Below are 22,804 nucleotides of genomic sequence, written 5' to 3' on the forward strand. Positions count from 1 at the left end.
TACTATTTTTCCTTGCTCATTTTTTTTTTTTTTTGAATTTTTATATTATTTTGTTTGCCTCCAATACTGAAGATGGAACGATATCAATTCATTTGATTTCATGTACAATTTTTTCTCACCTTTTGCACTTTGTTTCCCCACTTTGGATAAACAAGTCTTCTCTTTTGCCTACAGCGAATGAGACTGGGAACAAGAAAGTTCCTCATAGTGATAATTAATTCGGCACATAAATTGAGTGCCTCACTGTCTCTCCTTTCGAATAATGCTTAATTTTGTGTCTTTTGCAATCTATTTTTTCCTATAATTCTCGATATTGAACATGATCATACATTTGATTCATTGAATCGATGCATTTTTTTTTTCTTTTTGTCATATGACAGTTTTCAACTCTAAACGAAAATATTTTTCGAAAATATTAACAAAACCATGTTCCTTCCTTTTTTTAGGATTTTTTTTCTCGTTACATGATTGATGGCAATCTTTTTACAACAGCGTAGTTGTTGGTACACGTAAATATTTTTCGAGACGCTTTCATGATAGATAACGTTTTTCATTTGTATACTGTGCTACTCATATTGTTTAACGCCACTCTATTTTCATAAGGAATTTTATTTATTTCCTACTATGTGAACAAAATGTTTAAATAACAGAGAGTGTCAAACTGAAAGAAAAAAACATTCTTTGCCTCAAGATCAAGAAACCAAATTTTTATGATACGGAAATTCCTAAATACCACTTGCTGACTATTTTGAACCACTGTACGCTTTCTTACACTTCATTCATTCTTTCGAAGTATATTTAAACCATTAGAGTTCAATTACTTACGTTTTATTATATGCATTGGTAAAATTTGTGAACATATAATTTTTATTCTTTTAACAATACGCTCAATGAATTGAAATTATCTTTGTTGATGAATAGGCACATCGACGAAAGTTTGAATTGAAGTAGGCTTTTATCCAAGAAAAACAACAGTAAAATTCCCAATTTGCATTCAGAGCGTGATAAAGGGCTTTTGTACGCAGTAACATGGCTTTTCTCAGATTTAAATCAAGCGTTGATTCTGCATGCAACTGTCAAAAATACTAAGTTCTGCAATAATTTGCTTTTAGCATTACTGAGAGGTGTTATTTCATTCTAATTATTTAGTACACGTGTATAAATAATGAAAACCTTAGTGGGTATTTATCAGTGGCGCACACTAGGGTCCAGGGGGTCAGGACCCCTCCCATACACTGTAAAAAAAACTGTAAATTTTGAAGAAGTTATCCGTATTTTTTACAGAAAAAAACTGTTCGTAATAAAATACAGGATTTCTCTGTTTTTTTGAATCTGTAACCGGTTATACTTTGTTTTTCTTCGAATCTTCGAAATTTCGCCCGCGTGTTTGGATTTTGGTTCTCGTGCTCGAGTTTTCGATCTTATATTTATTTAAAGCGAGTAAGTCTTAAATCGTTTGCAACTTCCATTTCATTGCATCCTAATCAATATTTCATTATTATGTTTTTTTGTCATCTGTTACAGAGGCATATTCGGAAATTTACCTTTGTATACATGTATTTCGTAGTAGTATAATAAATATTGAAATGGATTTATTAAAGTATAGTTTCAATTTTCAATCTTCATAAAATAATAAATCAGCTTGAACAAATAATAAAAATACGGAAGATTTCTGTAAAATAAACGGAAGAAAACTGGCGTCCTGGCTGACAGTTTTTTTCTGTAAATTTTAGATTTTTTTTACAGTGTAGGTCTTGCTTTTTTCCCCGATCGATTACGATTCTATATTTTGTGCGTGAAATAATTTCAAACAAAGGTTACAATAACTTCTGTTTTAATAAGTGAAAAAATAAAACCCGCATGTTTAGAGATTTTTTAAAATATTGTGCACTTAGCCTATGAGAAGAAGAATGGGGATTATAAATGAATACACAGTAATAAGTATGTTTTTAGTTTTGTGATTACAAATTGAAATGAGATCCTTTGAACTTGAATTCAATTTTTTATTATGAGAAAAATAAAAGCGTAAATTATTTAATTTCTGGTTATTTCTTTACTTAATGCTAATTATTTATTCATTAGCTTATTTTTTACTGTTTTTTGTTCTCGGGAATCGATAAAATCAAGTCAATATGTTTGACGGCGTAATAATGGAATGAGACTTTCGACCTTGGACCCTCCCTTTAAAAAATTCATGTGCGCCACTGGTAATATGGTATCCTTCTGATCACTAACAAGACAACAGCATTTTTTTTTCTTTTCCTGTTTTCTATCGTGCCAACATGCAGATTCGTCAGTTTCTTTATTTCCTCTTTTGATGCGCAGAAAATTCATAGACAAAACAAAAGCATAATTTTCTAATTAAAAACTGCACAGAAAATCCTTGTACAGGGCGCGATTGTTTTCGAAAGATTTACTATTTATGCCTTTTTATTAATTGTAACATTCATCAAACTAGCTATCAGCAAACCTAACTACACAACTACAAAATGTTTTTATTTTATGCTCACACCGACATCCGCAGAAATTCTTCGACATTTTTCTATGATTAATTTGCTTTTCTTTTCAAGAATAGTTTCAGAAATTTCTGTAAAAAGCAAAGCAATCTTTTATCGATAAAGTTATAAAGATCATCAGTGTTCCGCTCGCCCTCTCCCCCTCAATTATATATTGAAAAATACATAAATGAATGAACTGAACGAATAAATATAAAACAAATAAAAAAAACGAAGATTATGCCGCCCATGAATTGCAAAACAAATACAGAATTCGATTCGAAGAGTAAATGTGTAGAATTGTCCCGCGGTTCCAAAGTTTTCAAGTAAAAGTGAGAAGGGTGGTACAATAGAATAGGAGAATTGGATTCTTTTTTCTTCACCCTCATACTACACCTCACAACTAATTATATTCTGAAGAAGAGACAATACAAAGCAGATATGCAAATATGTGCTATTTTCCCAATTTGTTTTTCTTTTAACAGGTTTTGTTTGGAAAAATTGACAAATCTTTCCCTTTGCTCAAAGGAAGAGAATTACCAAGATTAGCTGATTTGGCGATTGCAAGTGCTAATTTTCAGTGATCTTAGGAGAAAATTTTAAAATTACCATCGTGTATAAGCATGGTATAAACTATTAAAAAAAATTAAAAAAAAAAAACCTGCAAGAAGTTAGTCATTTTTTTCCCACTCCCTTCGACTCTGCAACAGATTCTACGCTGTTATGAAAATATTTGCAATGGATTTAACACATGATGCAAAAAAAGAAAAGAAAAAAGTATTAACAAATAAAAATGAATGCATTTTTACAGATAATTTATTAAACAGGAATTTTTACAACTCTATCGCTTTCCACCAACACGAGGAGCTTTTGTTTGTATTGGTTTAGCAGCTTTCTGTTTCTGAGCAACTTTCTGTACCTAGTAAAAACAAATATAATGTTGTGAAAATCAGAACAACTTTTGAAGAAGTTTTCTTTACAAGATACCATGACAAAATGCTTCTTTTCACACAACTGATTAAACATTAACATTTCTTTTATAAATTTTAATGCAGTAATACTAGAAATTACTAAAAAATTATACTGTATATATATATATATATATATATATATATATATATATATATATATATATATATATATATATATATATATATATATATATATATATATATATATATTTTAAAAACCTTTTTATTCGTTTGATTTTACACTGCAACAATAAGTATTCAACAGTATCTTTTTTTTCATCATACCCAAAACATAGAACAGAATAAATATAATATTTGTTTAAATTAATGAAAAATTTTTGGCACGAAAAATTTACTTGGCACCTAGATAATGTGTAAAGAACATAGAAACTGTACACCATAACATATTTAGAGGGTAAAACTCATTTGAGTCTATATATGGGGTGCAGAAACATGTGTGGTAGCTGGTTAAGCTAAGAGGGGAAAAAAAGACTCTTAATCCAAATTTGAATGAACTTTAAATTGCACTCAGGGTAGCCAAGTTACTGACACTTGTTGGTTTAATCTATTATGTTCCATTAATACAGTCAGCATTTGCAACTGAATTCCATTTAACTCCACTACAACAAACAAAATGAAAAGTCCTTTGAAATTCAATGTTTTGGGATTTTACTGTTGTTACACTGACTGAAAATATATTACTTCATTTACAAAACTAAGTATCCTGAACTTAATACCTAAGTACATTGAACTTAAAAACTGATTTATTAATTGTAATATTTAACTTTTTTTCTTTTTATTACATAACATTATAATTTAAAGCAATATTTATAACATCAAATACTAGAATCTAGGAATTCTGAACCCCCCCCCCCCCTCAAAAAAAAAAAAAAAAAGAATGTTTTGTTTTACTGAATGTTAAACCCCTTTGTAACTTTGAGATTATCCCTTGCTCTTAGTTGCAACAACTTAACATTATTTTTTAACCCATTAAATACCAAATAAACTAATTATTTTTTGAAACATTGAGATAATATCGTCGGCACCATGTCAAAATAGGCACTTTGCAGGAGAGCCAAAACGATTCCCCACACCCAACGCATTTTGTTACTTTTTAATGTTTTAATATTTATATAGATAACTTTAAATGTAAAACTATCTTTTGAAGTACTTATAACCAATAAGTAGCCCCTTTTGTGTACTACGGCAAATCATTGAATTAGAAAAACCCGATTGTTCATTCTTTTAATTTAGAATGTTGCCTACGATATCTTATGGTGTCGAAGGCAATTTAGAGTACATCATTAACACACTATTTAACAAATGATTGATTAGAAGAAAAATACTGCCTACGTAAAAATTATTCAAAGTATGCTTAATGTTAATCGGGACAATAACTTGTTACTGTAGGACTAATTTCTGCAGACAGCATTTCGCTCATTAAAAAAAATTGTGCTACAAGACATACATTATTGCTTTTTGTTTAGATAAATTCTTAGCTAAAATGTTAAAGCAATAAACTAAATTGCACAGAAAAAAAAAAAAGAATAGAAAGTTAAATGCAGGCAATGATAATGAAATGTCAATAATGACTGTATTTGATAATAAAGTCAAGCAGCGCCGACCCTAGCAGGTGTGCACCGCACAAGGGCGGCCAAAGCAAGGGGCGGCCGCGGGCCGCATCATATAGTTCTTATAATCAAGCAAAATTCCTCAAGAATTTCTCACAAGATAACTTATAATAAATCGAATAAATATGCTGAATTTTTAATGTTCAGTTATCAAAGTACGTAAGTTTCGATTTCCTGACAGCATAGCATAGTTTAAGAAAAATAGAATGTTAGGGAACATTTTGTTGGTTCATTGTCCATTAATATCTACTCTTTATACACGTGCTTCATTTGGTGGCAAAATTTGTGACAGAACCGTTAATCAGGCATGGATACAGGGGGAGGAGAAATGTGGGAAATGACCCCCTCCTGAAGCATGAAAGGGTGAAAAGGAGCGCCGAGGGCGGCCACTAATGTTTGCCCCCACCCCAACAAACTTTTATAGACCTAAACAATGAAGACATATTTTATTTATAAAAAAAAGAAGCTACACTGATTAGATATTCTCGCAAGCATTTCAAACAACAAATTCTGTGTTCAATAGTTGTGGATGCGTGGAGAGAAAGTGGAAAATTGCGACTCCACTGGGATTCAAACATATTTGAATGACGAACAAAAAATTTCTAATTTTCCCCCTTTACGGTAATTTTTTTTAATAAAGATTCCAAATGAACTGCCCGGTTTCTGATCTGGTACGAGGACAGGGCTCTTGCACCGGGAAGCAAATTTAAATGTTTCTCCAAAACGAAGATCCAAAAGGATGTCATGACCTCCTTGACAAGACTAAAGAAGGCTAAAAATTGCGTTCCTAGGACTTAAATTTTGGAAACTACGCTGCTTGAACCACCGATCTTAAGGACCCAATTAAATCTCTGATTTACCCCTTCCACCTTAACTTAATCAAACATAGCCTAAAAATGTTGGCCTATAAAGTCCAAAATGTGTTTTCAGAGGACAGCTTTTCCTAATGTCATCAAAAATTGCTTTATGACATTTTTCGGATTTCTTTTTCGAAATTTTTGCGATGGAGGGCCCCGAAATCCATTCCCAAACATTACTACCAAAGGCAGTCTCAATTAGCGTCTTTAGAGAGGCCTCTAATCTCACCCCCTCTCTTTTAACGTACTGAAAAACAAACTAAAATTGCGTTTTTCAAACATCAGTTTCAAGAACTTTCGGAGAAGGACCCCGGATCCCCCTTTTCTTCAACCCTATCACTATACACCTCAAAATTTCGTTTTTAGACGGTTCCGTGGAGCCACAGAACCCTTCCTGCCTAAACTAGCCTGAAATTGACTTCATTTTCAAAAAACAGTTCGTGAGGGCACATTGAACCCCCGCCCGCTCTTTGTCTCATCGTTCTTAAACAATGCCTAAAATTTGATTTTGGGACTTGAATTTCTAAGAAATTCCGGATTAGAACTGCCTGGCTTATGTAACTTTTTAAGGTGCTAGGGCATACCCATCAATGGTCGAGGTAAGGTGGACAAAAGTCAATGGTTGTATTTTTTAGATATTAATATCGAAAAGTTTCCGAAAGATCCACCGAAGCTTCCCAGTTTCGTTAACGTCACCAAAGATAATATATAATTGCGCTTTTAGAAATATCCGCTTGGGAGCTCCAAAACCCTTCCTTCTAAAAAATAGCCCATAATGGATTTTAGTTCCAAAAAATATTTCGGTTCGGAACATTTTCACGTCACCCCTATCGTTTTCAAATATAGCCAACAATGGGTTTTTGAAACAATAGTGCCGAGCAACACCCGGAGGAAGGCCGCCAGATCCCCTACCGTAAGCAAAGACAGCCTGAATTTGCTTTTTAAACTCAATTTCGAAAACTTTCGATGGGAGACGATTGAATCTCCCTCCCTCTAGCAATGTCAACAAAGGTAACCCAAAATTGCATGTTTAAAACTTCAGTTTCGGAAAATTTTCGGGAATTACGCGATCTTTCCTATGCTACGCTCACCAAAAATAACTTCGAGTTGATTCCAATTTTGAAAGAAATTTACGAAAGAGCTCCAACATTACTTTCCCCTGAAGTCTCGAAAAAGTTCCTAAAATTGCGATATTTGACATCAATTTCAAAAGTTTCTCCATGCAACTTGAAACCCCGACTCTTTTGTCCATGCAACCAAACACAACCAAAGACGAACTAAAAATTTTTTTCATACTTTAATTTCGATAATTTTCTCGGAGAAATCCCCCTCCTCCGTCCTTCCTCTGATGTCACCGAAGACAGACTATAAAATGCGTTTTACGACTAGTAAATTTTGGCATCTATTACTTTCTTAAAAGATGTAAATTGTACCTAAGGAGTTTCTTATTATAAAACTTTTCTTCCTTCTTATGAATTCATCATTCTTCTGTTTTCTTTTTTAAATTAGAACTTGGTATAGAAATTTGAAGAAAGATTTATATGGACGTTAAAGATTAGTCAAAATATGCAAATTACTCGAGGGGGGGGGGCACATTTGGTCTTTGCACACGGGCGGCCGACACCCTAGGATCGGCCCTGAAGTCAAGTCAAAAATAGGTTGTTGCTGCAATGCAAGTCAGAAGTTCAAATAAGCCAATCATTATCAATAAAGCTTAAAATTTAAATGAATTGCTAAAAACGGCAAAAATCCACATCTGCTGGGGAATTAGGAGAAAAAAAGATCATTAAGCTGTAAAAGTTAAGCAACTTTTTGCACGAATTGACAGGTTAACAATACCTTTGAAGGAACAGCAGCAGCTTTCTTCTGAGCTTTTGCTGCTCTCTGTTTTTCTTTTGCCGCCCTAGAAATAAAAGTATAACAAAATCAAAAATTTAAAGTTACAGAGTGGAAGAAAAATAATTAGTTAGAACCTAGATTTACAGTTGACTAAATAAAAATACTCTCAGCTTAAACACTTTTCTAAACCAGCAATACCAATATCGCCAACAACCCTAGATAATTGTAGTTTTGATTTACTAGGTGCTTTTATACCTTAAAAAAATGTTAAGTAACTCTAGCACGGTTATAATTACTGATTATCACTTAAATAGTTACAATAAGCAGGGCCCGATTAAGATATCGAGGAGCCCTAGGCAAAATACTTTTTTGGGGCCCTCAGTATTCAAACTTTATAACTTTAGCTGTTGGCTGAAACAATTTTAGAAATAGACTAAAGCAATTTCAGCCATTTAGTCAGGGTCTAGTTGACCTATTCAGTAATCAAGCCATGACAGTAAGACTGATCTACAATGTAGCACAAAACAATTATTTCAGCGTAAAACTGATAGCTGGACAAACTTTGAAAATTCATAAGGTTGCTGTCATTGCAGGGCCCAATACAGGCTGATTCTACTACGGTTTTAAGCAGGGTTGGCAAGGTTTTGGACACTACGGTAAAAACCCTGGTTTTTACCGTCCTGTCCAAAACCCCCGTGTTCGAAAGTGTTCAAAACCACATTGTTAGAGATATTGTATTTTGTGAGAAAACATCAAAAACAGAATAAAATGTATCAAAGTAATGGTTTTTTTTTTTTTTGAACATTTATTTAATATGACCATTCAACTTATTTATGCAACTGATTTTAATCTAGTTTCATAGAAGTTGAATTCTTAATGTAAAATTTCAATTTGTGTGCCCGAGTTCAATTTTATTTATTTTCTTTTTGGTAATGGTAACCTTATGTTTATGCATGTGCGCAAATGAAAGCAGGGTTCACAAGTTTTATACCATCCTGTTCAAAACTCTTGTGTTGAAAACTCCGAAAGTGTCCCAAACCGTTATTTGAGAAACGATACTTTGTGAGAAAATATCAAAAACAGAACAAAATATGTCAAAATTATTTTATTTATTTATTTTTGACTATTTAATATATTTACTCAATGTGAACATTCAAGTGTACATAAATAGCTGATTTTAATTTAGCAGGGGTATAAGTGATTGACTTGTCACATATAGGACATTTTCCACAAGAAATATAGGACAAATATAGGACACATTATATGAATAGTTTCGCTATGAAAAAAGAAATAATACATATATATTATTTAGTAATGATTTTGTTTTTTTAAAAAAAACTCAAACAAAATTATAACTTACACCTAAAATGACTTTCCTGTAGTTGAAGGAATAATTTTTGAAAAAACAGTGTACTTTATAGACAAAAAAAAAAAAAAAAAATTGAACAAAGTGAAATCTATTGATAATTAATACAGCAACTCACAAGTTTTGCAGGGATAGAAGTGTCACAAACATTGTTTATATTAATAAATAAAAACCGTCTTTGTGTTGAGAACTAACAGGAAATAACCAATGCTTTGTAGCAAAAAAAAAAACCCCAGATATTTTGTGCTATAAAATTTCACGAAAAGAAAAGATTGCAAAAAGAATATTAGAACATTCCGATCAGAAAATGCACTGAACACAAAAACATACCAACAAAAACGAAAAAGAAAACCCGCTGGCTTTTGCGTTTGGAACGGTGTTGCCAAACGCAAAACTCTAAAACCGACTTCAGACTTCGTTCTCGAAACTACACTCACTACAGTGACGTCATGCTGTAGCCAATGAGAGAGGATGCTTGTTGCAGGATTTAGTCAGTTGCGTTTGCTAATTTAAAATTCGTTTGCACACGTACTTTCGACGAAAAATCCGAAGTCATAGTTTATTTACTGTTGTTTTAAAGAAATAAATTGGATAAAAAACAGAAATATAGGAAATATAAGACATTTTTCAAAAGTATAGGAAATATAGGACGATTTTGATGCTTTTTTTGAAAATATAGGAAATATAAGATATATAGGACCACTTCGACCACTGATTTAGTTACGTAGGAATTAAATTCTTCAATAAAAATTTCAATTTAAACCCATGAGTTAGTTCTTTTGTTTTCTTTACCATAAACCAAATTCTTAGACATTTATGCTTGTGTGCAAAAGAAAGTGCTCAAAATATAGTGCAATAATGGACTTAAATGCAATAACTGACATTTTTTTAGATACAGAATGTATTATAGTAAAAATATGAACTAAGAAAAGAATAACACAAGTTTTAAAATGTAAGTGTTTGATCATCATTTTTTTTTGTTCTTTAATCTATGGTTTTAAAAATAATTTTTGTTAAAACATCATGTAAAACTTATTTGCACAATTCATTAAAAAAAAATTATTTATTTATTTTTTTTTGCACCTAAACATTGCACATTTGATAACATTCCTTTGAGTTATAAATGGAACTGAAATGAGTTGTCTTGGTAGTGCTGTGTATGAACTTCCTTTCATAACTCTACTAACTGTTACATAAGGAAGTTTTTATGTAATAGAGTTATTGGCAATTTTTTAAAAGATATTTTTTAAATGAACATTTTGTAGAAAAACATTATAAAATATTTATTAATTAAACCTCATTAATATCAGATTTAAGCATCAAGAATATTTCAGTAAATAGGAATTGATTCGATTACACCTCTTTAGCTTTAGCATAGTTTTGGACAGTTAAAGACAGTTTTGGATGGTAAAAACCACCTGTCCTGTCCTAAACCAGTTTTGGACAGTCCAAAACCCAACCCTGATTTTAAGGTACCTTCCAAGGGCGTATATAAGGGAGGGGCTGAGGGGGCTCCGGCCCCCTCCAAAATCTGGGAAAAAATTTTTATATATAGTTTTTTGTTTTTGTTGTTCGCAAATAATTTCCAATCATTTAAACTACAAAAAAAGGAAAGAAAGAAAAAATAAATATGATGGTGATAATAATAGTTATAATATGTTACATCAGAGATTTCCGAACTGGGTGCCACAGGAAGAGGTGAAGGGTGCCGCGAAATGTCCACGGTAACAATAAAATAAAACTAAACTAGACTAGGAAGCCGCGAGAAAATTCCAATTCTTCAAAGGGTGTGACGAATTGTTAAAATTTGGGAACCCTGCGTTAGATGGCACCATGCAATGGTGTTCAGAAGGGATCAGGGGATCCGAGAGTTATTCGAGGGTAATTTTATATTTTCAGGGGTTGAAATTATTTTTAACAAAAAGAAAAGCAAATAATATTGGGGAAAAAAATCTCAATTATTTCAAAAAGAAATCTTTTAACTCAAAATTTTTTAAACAGATGCAGTTTATGGGTTAGCAGATTAAGTTCCCCTTTCTTTCTTTCACCCCCTCCCTTTTTTTTTCTTCCTAGTAAGTCTGAAAAGAAGGGTTTTCAAAATATTTCTCTCTTTAATTATCGCCCCCTGAAAGAAATTTAAAATAAGTTTTACGTGTTCGTTTGGAGTAATAATGGAAATTTATGTCCTAAAAGCACATTTATTTAGGCGCTATTCGGACAGCAATTTCAAAACATTTCTGGAGAAGGATCCCCAATCCAAACCAACACCCTTTCATTAAGGTTAGTACCAAAAGTTGTCCGAAATTGTGCCTTTAAGATTTCAATTTTGAAAAGTTACGGAGGAAGATCCCTAAAACCACTTCTTTACCTCTAAGCGTCTGCAAAGATGACTTAATTTTTTAGGACTTAAATTTCTAAATTGTTTTTGGGGAGCACCAGACTTAGATAAAATGAAAAGCTTTCTGCGAACACAAATCCTAACTGGAAAATTTTCTGCAAATAATTATTTTGCCTCACTCACCCTTGAATAAAAAATTAAATTTATATTCAAATATGAAAGAGACAAAAAAAAAGAATGCTTTAAATCATTACATCATTTAATTTTTTTTTACAATAACATATAGTTTGCTTATTTTTCACCAACTGAACCACTGCCAAAACCATTATTTTTTTTTACACATGTGCTTTAAAATGCTTTTGGAAAAAGGCTTTAACAGAAATAAATTCTGAGATTTTCTTAAAAATTCCCTTTAAAAAAATAAAATATATATATATATATTTTTAAATCAACGGTAGCAGTTTGAAAAAAAATTTCTGCAGAGCCAAAAATTTTCTGCGAACACCGTTCGCGCGTTCGTCTATATTATGTAAGACTGGGGAGCACCCCAGAACCGCACTGCCTGTAACATCATCGAAGTTAGTCTGAAACTGCGTTTTTAGAAATTGAATTTTAAAAAATTGGGCGGAAGGGTGATGGATTTCGCTTTATTTTTTACAGGGTGGCGACAGGAACTGTGAAAAAAAGTTCCCTGACTTTTCCCTGATTTCGTTCATCAAATTTCCCTGATTTACGTTACCAATGATAATGGTTTCCTTTCTTTGCTCTACTTGAAATCCATTGTATGTTTGTATAAAATGCAGTATTTTAAACGTTTTAAGTTGTGTAAAGTTGTTGAACTAAAGATATAAGTTTAAAAAGATGCTGTTCTTTAATAAAATGGTTAAAAAAAAAAACTACAAAACAGTATATTAAATTTTTCTATATGGAAAGTTATATAAAATTAAAAAAAAAAAACTTTACTTCCAGTAACCACTTAGCATGAGAATTTTAAGAAACCATTCAAATCACTCTTAAAAACATGTGTATTTTCTAATAGAACTAAAAAGTAATTAAAATTATTTTGAACTAAATTTTCAAACAGTATAATGTAATTGTTGCAAGAATTACAAGTAATAGTGAAATAATAGAAGTAATGTAGTTATTCTTATATAACAAATTGACATATTTATGCAAAACAGATGAAACCTTTTGACATCCATTCATAGTGAGCTTTTCTCTAACACAAGTTAACTATTTCAAATGATCTCAGTATGTATCGAAAAAAGTCTAAGGTTGCTTTTGTAACAAACAGCTTTGAAATGCAAGAGGGAAAAAAGCAATTGGTTAATTTCAAAATATATAAAAGAAGAATATAACTTGGTTTTAAAATAAAAGAATCATTTAAGCCTGAAGAAAAGAAAACCTTTATAATCTGCGGTGACAGCAAATAGTATAACGGTAAAAAACAAAGTTTTTTTTATTCAAAGTTCAATTTTAGCAATTACATTAAAAACGCAAAGAAGTAATAACTTTTAAGCTTTTATCAGTATTAGTTCAAAAAACAAAGATTTGTTCTTGAAATCTTGATTACAATACGCTTATTACTTCGAGACAATGGAATAAAGAAAAAGGGGCTAAGGCATTAATGACGGTTTGCTCTTTACCTGTGGGGTTGTTTATTTTACGTAAAATTGAAAGTGTGAAAGCAAACTTCAAGCTAGGCAAAATAAACAACTTTACAGACACAGAAGCAATCTTAGTAAGTTCATCCTGTGGTTAAGTCAGATGCAATAATTTGATGTTAAGGAAAAAAAAGCACAAATATGCGGCAGTGTATAATCGCACCTTTTAACTTTTTTTAAAAACAGATAATTGGCGGAAAATGCGTAGAGAATTAGGGTACTTAATTTTGCAAAGGAAAAAAAAATTTTTTTCCTTCATAAAATCAATTTTCCCTGATTTTTTTGAAATTCCCTGATATTTCCCTGACTTCTCCCTGATTAATAAAGTTCCCTGACTTTTCCCTGATCTGTCGCCACCCTGTTTTAGAAAAACCAATCAGGGGCAACTTCAAATAAACCCATTCCTTTCATTACACTAATGTCAACAAATATAGCCTCTATAATGCCGTTTTTAAGATTTCAATTTCTAAAACTTTCTGCAGATGTCCCCTCGAATTTTCATTCCCGGTAGCATCACCAGAGACCGTCTAAAACTGTGTTTTTAGGACTAATAATTCCAAAAAATTTCCGGGGGAGAGCCCCTGGACACCCCCATCTCCTCACTAGAAGCGAGATTTTTTTACAAATGCACTCCTAAAACTATTTTTTGGTTTCTCCACTGGGTAATAGTATGAAGTCCTTGGCAGACCTCAAAAAAGATGAGCAGATCAGAGCTCTGTTGCTCCCTCCCTCCCAAAAAAGAATATGAAATTACAAAAAAAAAAGTGTGTGGGGGGGGGGGGGGGGAAGGGGAGCTAATCCTGGTTATATGGGCCCCCTCTAAAATAAAAACATATATACGCCACTGGTACCTTCACAAGAATCTTAAGTAGGTACTTTCGCGAAAATCAAGTAGTAAAATTAGTAGTTTCACAAAAATTTGTATTTTAAAACAGAAAACTTGTTTTTCTGCCAAAAAGTTTTCTCATAAAGTAAAATACTAAGATGGTTTATAAGAACAATAGATTAGGTAATAACTTTTTCGTAGTATTGCAACTCATTTTTTGGCCGAAATGCATCTATGCAATCTTTTAGCACCTATTTTGGGGGTTGATTTTCTGATGATTTCCAGAATTGTTGCAAAGTACAAAGCCGAGACACAGTAGTATTTTTCTTACCTCATTGGTTTTTAGACCCCCCCCCCCAAAAAAACCCCTTTAGAAAGAATAGTAGATCACATTTGCACTTTTCAAACTAACATTTAAGTTGCTATAATTTTCATTCCCAAAAATTAGAATGCACTTTTAAAGGTTCCGGCATTTTTCACAAAATGCGGAAATGCTATCCAAATTGAGAAAATGGAACAAGGCATTTTTGCTCCAATATAATAAGAAAAAAAAGAAGGAAAAAGGTGCACAATCCGAAGCAGGAACAGCGATATTGAACTTAATCTTATCTATAAATCTTAGCTCACATGTATAAACTGCTATTAAGTTCATAGTTGGATTTTGTTCTGTTTTTGACAATTTGATTAAGTGGTTAATTCAATTAATCGGCTTCTATTGTATCAGAACTGCCAACCTTATTAAATGAAAAAACAAGATCGAGTCAAAGTTTCAAGGGAGAAAATAAAAGATTTTAAATGGTCTTATTTGTAGAAGCAGAATGACTGCTAGAGTTTGCACCCCCCCCCCTTCCAGCAGATAAAAGCAGCAGCAAGCAGTTAAAAATTTCTCTCTCTTTCTCTTCTAGAGAAAATTTATTAGAGCCTGAGAAGTTTCTTTTTATGTTGAATTGATGTTTCTGATCACGTAGGGAATAAAATAATGAACATTTTAGGATTTTAAGAACAGCTCTTTCCCCTTAAAAATGTTACTGTTAGAATTTCACAACCCCTTAAAGAGTGAAACCATTTTAACTATACAGTCGTCCCTCGTATCTTTCGCAGCTTCACTACATCACGATTTTTTTTCTCCAAATATAGTAATTAGCCTTTTTTTATGCAATCGTATTGATTTTTTCCTACAAAAGAATAACAAAGTATGTCTTGCAAGGTAAGTTCTTCTGAGGGACTGTAGTTGTACTAGTTAAGGGAGCGGAGGTATAAAATTGCCAAAGAAAGGGTAGCGAATTACTATTTCATTTTAACCTTTAAACACTATAACTAGAAAGTATGAATCACTAGAGGATAAATAAATCTGTAAATGGTGTTCAACAGTGTACTAGCTTTATAAGTTGTATGCGCAATACCTTTAATGAGGATAAATGTAGAAGAACGGGGGCACATACGGTCACTAACTGGCAATTAATTCTTCATCGAACAAATTAAGCTATTTTCATAGATTAATAGTAGTGTGTAAGAATGCATGTGTGTATGTAGTTTTATTTCCCAATAATAACTATGTGATATCTATTACGTCTAATGAATCTCATTTTCTCATATTTTGTGTAATATATTAGGTAATGCAAATGTAATGGTGGTTAAGGGGTTTTATGTCTGGAAGGCTCAAATTACGTTAAAAACCTATTTAAATTGTCCCAAGTAAGTTTATGCGCTCTAGTTAGGAAAATATTCGGTTTATAAATACAGAATCCTACTTTGCAGAAATTCAGTTATCGCGGTAAAGCCTGGAACGAATTAATTGCGATAAACGAGGGTTGACTGTATAGAATGAACATATTAGGACCATAGCATTAATATTAATTTTGTAGAAAAAAAATTCAAACCATTGATAAAGATGGGCAGTTTTCCTTAGATATTTATTGAAAGTTCAAATATCAATAAAAGAAAACAAGAGGCTTTGAAATTAAAAGAGTGATATTTAAGGAGTCTTGTCAAGAAAATTAAGAATTTTTGATAAACCCAGCAAAAATGACAAATACCACACGTGGATAGTTTTCAGTATTTTATGAGTCATAATTCAAAATTCTGAAAGGTCGGATTTGGGGTCCCATACTGTATTGTTAAAGCTACATTTCAAGAGATATGTAAGTACTTAGATTTATACCTGATAGCTTGATCTCTCTGTGCTTTTCTGACTTCAGGTTTCATATTCCTTTTAGCCATTATGTCACTCAAGCTAGCACCCACAATTGCTCTCTGGAATTTGGCAGCACGACGAGTCCTCTTCTTGCTGGTTTCTTCTTCAATACCCTTTTTGTGCTTCCTACGATACAACACAGTCCAAGTAATCTTCCTTGGATTACGCTTCATCATGTGGGATGCTTCGCATTTACCATTAAGAAACTGAAATACCTAGGTGAATAAAATACATATGAGTGCAATGCAACAGAACCAATTTTTTTGTCTCTATGTTGTTGTAAGCGTCATAAAAACTTGTTAGGGGTTGTCCATCAATTAATTCATGCTTGATGGCATTCGTAAAATTGGAAGTTTGTGGCAAAGGGAAGGGTGGAAAAGCACATCTGACATCATTTTTTTTTAAAAACAGGAATATACTTTTGAAACATTATAGCGGACTAACACATTTTTGGTAGGAATGCCTCTTGGTAGGATATTTTGCTTTCAATCATGTACCCACATATCTATATTATCTAGCTATAGGGATAAGATGGATTGATTCTCTGTGACGGGGGAATGAAAAAAGTGGGACATTTTTGGACAGCCACCCAGAACAAAAAGAGGGAAGTTCTGTAAAAGCAATCTTTTCTTAACAATAAAGATATCAATGATTTAAAGAATTTTAATTTATAAAACTGAAAGTTGATTATGTATAAACTTGATCCCACTTAATAGAAACAAATATGCATAGGACAATACAGCAAAATTCAATTAATTAGCCCTCCTTAGAGAACTAATTTATTTTGCCAAAAGTGTAAATGGGTACAACACATGCAGTTAGCCCTGTTATTCCAGGATAACAAATGATACTGTTTTAGTGTTCAATTATTTAGTCACCCTATGATAAAGGTGCTTAATTGCTTTCTCGGTAACGTTTCCCAAAAGCATTTTAACTACATCTAATAACAGTAAAGGGATATTCTTTAATAGAGAAAAAGGTTACAGTGGAACTCTAATAACGAGCCCAGAATTAATGAGGAAATCAGATATAATTGGTTGGTGTAATGCTCAGTCTATGGGAGCAAAACTTACTCAAAACGGGGTATGGTGGACTTATTTTGGAGACTCATAAAATTTTGATTGATTCCCAGTAAAATGATGCGTTATAAATCCTTAAAACAAGTGATGATAGATTTTTTTTTTGTAGTAAGAAAAGCATTGAAAAATTGCATATCTGCTCAGGGGAGGATACAGAAAATATTTAACCTTTTCAGGGGGGTGGGGGTTAAAATTCTCTACTTCTTTAGTTGATATAAATGTTATCACTTCCGATATAATTATTTCTGATCATATTGTACCTCAAATTCAAGTTTATACAGGGAGGGGGACAAATGATGCAGCTATTTATTCAAGTAGACAAAATTCGTGCATTGCAAAAATAAAAACCTCATGAATTATGAGTTCATGGAACACACTTTCACATATGATTCTCTGATTTAATTCTGGTAGAAAGTCATTTCCTCTTCTGAAATGAAAGTTGACAACAAGAATTTTTACCAGGGTTGGCAAAAACCCGGGTTTTTTTAAAAAAGCCCATGGACCCAGGGTTTTTTTGGGTTTTTTTAAATAAAACCCAAAAAAAACCCAACTAAAGTTGGGTTTTTTAAAAGAAATGTGTTTTTTTTTTGTCTTTTTTTAGGGAAAATGTGGGGGTACTTGTAGCATATTGTAGCATAAGTATATGGACAAAGTGCAAAGATTATCTTCGGGTAAAAAGCTGGAAACCTAGTTAAAATTCAGAGTTTTATGAAGAAAAGTATAAAAAGACGAAAAACCCAAGAATGTTTAAGTTTCAGATTTTTTAATTTTCATTATTACCAACAGTTAAGGCAAAGTTACTTCTCGAATGATAAAATCTATGGTTCGTTTTTTAATTACTACATTTTTTTTTTTGCATTTTACTTTATAGTATTTCATTTTGTTGTGCAAAACTACTGTAGAACCTCAATTAGTTTAAATCCCTTTTTACTGAATTCCAGCTTAATCAAGACATTTTTTTTAATTTTATGTTGCGTGTTTTTCTATTTCTGTGTACAGGGTAAGAAATATTAAACTTTTTTGTAAAATAATGAAAATACTGTACCTGTTCTGTTTTCTGTCGACCGTTTGAAAAATCTGTTTATTTCTAAAAAATTTACCTTGTGTTTATTCGAGATTTGTGACGTGTTGGTTAGCAGAAAATAATTTACATGAAAGCCTTTTAACTAGATTAGTTTCTTCTGTACAATCTACAAATATTGAGAAAATCAGACGTGACAGGACTTGGTCAAGATAATTTGAGTTATTTATTGACCAGTTAAAGAAAAAGTTAAATACATTTATTTAAAATCTTTGAAGTATATTTTTTAATGCCGTTAAGAGTTAAGAAATACTATTAAAGCTCAAAATCCATTTTTCATGTTCATTGTCTGTGGTGAAGAACAAATAAAAAATAAGTTTAAATTGTGAAAGTATTTAAATTAATCAATTTTTTAAAAAAATTCTCAGAAAATTTAAAAAACCCAAAAGTGGGTAAAATAATGGGTTTTTTTGAATGGGTTTTTTCAAAAAAACCCATTGGGTCCAACCCAATTGGGTCCAAATCGGCCAACCCTGATTTTTACTGATAAACTTAAAATGCAATTTAAATTCGTTTGTTCCAGAAAACAGATAGCTCTGTGAAAATAATCGCATTGACCCTTAACAGGGAAGGTGCTGTCTCACAAACTTCTTTGAAGTTCATACGATCACCCCTATTTCATTCTCAGTCCGATAGAATGGTTTTTCCCCCAATAGCTTTTTGCTTTTGAACACACCCCTTGCTTATTAGTATCTTTTGGCATCTCCATCTGGTTTAAATTTCATCGCATTCTTTAGGAGCAGTCTGTGAGACCATCCGCCAACTTCAGAGCACAATTTTTTGCAGTATTAGACATGGCTCTTGATGTTAGAATTGAAGATATGAATTCAGTTATTTGATCCGCATTATGCAGAAATGAAACATATTCAAAATAAGATTGATATTTGTTGAAAATGTTCTTTAAATGTAAGCAACGAATGTTCTGGGGACAATAAGAGCTGAATTATTTCTGGAAATACGATGTGATATACTAATAGTTTAGGTGCTGTCAAAAATTTCCTGTAACATCATATTATCAACATTCTGGAACTAAAATCTTCTGAATGTATGTAATAAGTTAAAATGAAATCATTAGTAAATAGTTTAGTCATAGTTTTTTTTATTGCAAGTAGATAGTTATTTTCTCTCTGCTGCATATGATTTTACTCTAGCAAAATTTCCTCGGAAAAGGTATTTCAATTCACAATTCCAAAATATTTTTTCTCTATGGTTATATTAATTCAAAGAACATACAGGAATGTATCTTAATTACACGATTAAAAAAAAAAAAATGTTAATAAAGCGGTCAATGAGACCTCACGTCCCTTGTTACGGGTTAAAATCATAATTTGGCGATAATTTATGACATATGTACATCGGTCATATTGTATCGAATCAAGGCCTCAACATTCCAACGTAGGTATGAGATGATTTTTTTTTCAGACTTGTAGAAACACTAGCAAACCTAAACTTTTAAAGAAAAGACGCGTAATATTATAAAATTGTGCGAGAAAGAGTAATATATACCAAAAGGTCTGAGCAAAGAAGGTTTGGTGAGAAAGTCAAAATCGTAACATGACCTAATTTGGTTATTAATAATGGATGAGTTTTGAGAAATTGTAAAACAATCATAGAAACTTCAAAAACGAACCCGTACTTACTTTGCCATCAGTTTTAACCATTCGTTTTCCATGTCCGGGATAAATTTTATACCCGCTAAATGCACACAACTCTATCCTAAAATTAAAACACAAAAGTCATGAATATTTTTCAAAAATAACATGGATTTATAAAGATGGCAAATACAAAAACTTACTTCATTTTGCTTTAGTTGTTTCCGCACCACTACGAATCGAAAAGGCTTAGAAATTGTTGTTTTTTCTGCATCACACATATGTTGCCATAATACAAATTTGAAATTTGTAGCCTATTATTGTGAGTGTGGCAAGTTTCTTTATGGCAGCGGCCATCAGCAAATACTTTATTACTGATGTTTAAAATAAAAGATACTTGACGTTCAATAAATAAGTGTATTTTTTCTTATTAATTTATTAAAGCGATTTTCGCTTCATATTTCTAAATTAGAAATGGCAACTAATTTCTTTATGTTTCAAAATGGCGGGCAATGGTTAGCGAATTTTCGTAGTTTTGTTTTAAAAATAATTAGTTTTACATAATGTTCAATAGAAACATTAAATTTCAACTTTTGCTATTATTTCTTTTGTATGAAAACTATGTAAATTTTTTGTTTTAGAGTGTTTTTTTGCGTTTTCTTTCAAAGTTCAATCACATTTTTTTTTGTTAGCTTACAAAACATGATCATAAACATCTTTATATTTTTGCGTTTAATTTAAATTTAATTTTGTCTTTGTTTCTGTTTATAAAAAATGAAAGTATAAAATATGTGTATATTTTTTTTTCTTTAGAAAAATATGTGTTAGATCTTTCTGGTGCTGGGATTAAAAAATTAGAAAAGAGAGACGGAATCGGCATTAAACATTTAATTTTGGATAATAATGAATTGACGAAATTAGAACATCTTGAATGCTTTCCGGACGTTGAAAAGGTATTGTGAAATCTATTTCATTGCTTATCTTTTTTTTTTCCTGAAAATGACTACACAAGTATGATATTTTGTTACAGAAACTCACCAAAGTCGGGTGGTTTTATGTTTCTTACTTTTGACCAGCGAATTCTACGACGCATTTTTCGGCACTGGTGTGGAAAATGGCCTTTGATTTTCCCCCATCCCATCAGAATTCGTCAGATACATTGAAAATTGAAAAATTCACAAAATATGACTTCAAAACATACAGATGTTGCTCTAGGGGTGCCACTCCCCTATTAGCAAGGTTGCATCTTCCCTAAATGTCGTAAAGCCTCCCAAAAAATGACGAAGATATCCCCCCCCCCCCCCAAAAAAAAAAAAAAAAAAAAAAAAATCAATGGCATGGTCTGTGTCATGAACATTCCTAGGTGCCCAGTGCTGCTCATATTGACTTTCAATAAGATTTTACATGTTCCTCTTCTAAGCAAAAGGGGTTTTCATTGCAATAGGTGGCAAGCACAGATCCAGTTTCTGGTTTTAAAGATGCATTATGAGAAGGGAGGGGAGGGGCTTGAACTAGGGGGGGGGGGGAATTGCAATTTCTGGGTCAAAATAGGGGTCTGTGTGCCGTTTTTCAAAATGAAAGACTCCAAAACATAGCTTTGGGCTGTGTTAGGTTGCTTAACAGGAGAGAGATCGAGGGCTCACCTAGGTTGGAACATGGTGCTTCGATGGGAGTTTACTGTCGCCTCTCAAGAATTTCTTTATTGGGCAAATTTTCAGAACTACAGTTGTCCTTCAAGTAGCTGCAGTAACAAATTAGCGATCTTAGTTTTCTTTTATAATTACTTCTAAAACAAAATGAAAGCTAATTTTCATGTATGAAAATCATTTTCTAATTTGTATGAGAATTTGATCAAGTGGAAGTTAATAATTAAAAACTGTTGTCCCTTGCCCCTTTTGCGTTTCAACTTTCGTGGCTTCACACTCACAATGTTTTAATAACCCCAATTAATTCATTTGCCTTTTATAATGGGCTCTGGTTAACTCTTTCCTTATAAAAAGTTACAAAATATAGATTTAAAAAAAGAAAATTCTTCTTAGGAACTATATTAGAGTTAGTCGAAGGTAGAGGACAATATAAAAATGTTTAGTAAGCTGTGAAGTATCGCTATCTGTTTTCAATGAGATTATCGGGGAGTGTATATCACTGTATTATTGAAGAAGGATAAATGTATTTAAATAGTTAAAATACACTGCCAGCTCAGTTATTCCATCCAAGGACTGCTGTTTCAATGCTTTTTAGCACTCATCAGTCCGGAAAAGAAATTACCTGAGCTGGAGGCGAAAAACTTCTTAAGAGAGCCAAATAAAATGGTAGAGCTAATGTAGAATTAGCACACCACATTAGCTACCAGTTTGCATGGCTCCCTTAAAAGGTTTTTCACCTCCAGCTCAGGTAATTCCTATTCTGGGCTGATGAGTGCTAAAAAGCACGAAAGTTCAGTCCTTGGATGGAATAACTGAGTTTGCGGTGTATTTTAAGTATTTCTGCCTTAGCCCTGGCTTAGGGCACTAACTTAGTTTACAAAATATTTAAATAGTGTTCATCATCAGGATTGTTTAGTTTAAAACATGGTTCTTTTTAACCCGAGATTGCTCGCGCAGGGTATGACATACCCATATCTTCGCTTCAATCAAATTTCTTCCCACCTTTTTTTTTGGAAGTGGTCGATTCCTTGAGTAGCTGACCCATAGGTCATAACATTGAAGGAGTAGAAAGGGTGGAGACATTCTAAAATTAGTTTCTTTGGAATTGACTTCTACGGGTGTATCATACCCTGCGCGAGTATTTCTGCTACAATTCTGAATTAAAGCATACGCAATGCTTCCAAGAGACTTAAAATTAAAACTAGGGGTACAGATGTGATACCGC

The 22,804-nt window shown here is 32.3% G+C and overlaps 2 protein-coding genes across 2 annotated transcripts in view; one reads left to right on the top strand and one right to left on the bottom strand.

Annotated features, from left to right (window-relative positions):
* Nucleotides 1-3,293: 3,293 nt before the first annotated feature.
* On the bottom strand, nt 3,294-20,214 carry LOC129227534 (60S ribosomal protein L24-like). The gene is made up of 5 exons (XM_054862109.1): nt 20,137-20,214; nt 19,982-20,057; nt 16,149-16,396; nt 7,794-7,857; nt 3,294-3,414 (listed from the first exon to the last, which is right to left on the bottom strand). The coding sequence occupies exons 1-5, from the start codon at nt 20,139-20,141 to the stop codon at nt 3,337-3,339; spliced, it is 471 nt and encodes a 156-aa protein (XP_054718084.1). The 5' UTR covers nt 20,142-20,214; the 3' UTR covers nt 3,294-3,336.
* Nucleotides 20,215-20,435: 221 nt separating this feature from the next.
* LOC129228024 (centrosomal protein of 97 kDa-like) overlaps nt 20,436-22,804 on the top strand; it is a 51,746-nt gene continuing 49,377 nt past the window's right edge. Inside the window, exons 1-2 of the mRNA XM_054862651.1 lie at nt 20,436-20,448; nt 20,747-20,886. Coding sequence (XP_054718626.1) covers nt 20,436-20,448; nt 20,747-20,886 — 153 coding nt within the window. The remainder of the gene's footprint in view (nt 20,449-20,746; nt 20,887-22,804) is intronic.

Source organism: Uloborus diversus, chromosome 8 (assembly GCF_026930045.1).
Source record: "Uloborus diversus isolate 005 chromosome 8, Udiv.v.3.1, whole genome shotgun sequence".
Classification (NCBI taxonomy): Eukaryota; Metazoa; Arthropoda; class Arachnida; order Araneae; family Uloboridae; genus Uloborus; species Uloborus diversus.

Bases quoted from the DNA above. Each gene is read 5' to 3' on its own strand.
- LOC129227534 (XM_054862109.1), bottom strand. The intron at 16,397-19,981 runs GTAAGTACGGGT...TTATTCACCTAG, and splicing joins TGGTTAAAACTGATGGCAAA to GTATTTCAGTTTCTTAATGG. The intron at 3,415-7,793 runs GTATTGTTAACC...TGTTTTTACTAG, and splicing joins CTGCTGCTGTTCCTTCAAAG to GTACAGAAAGTTGCTCAGAA.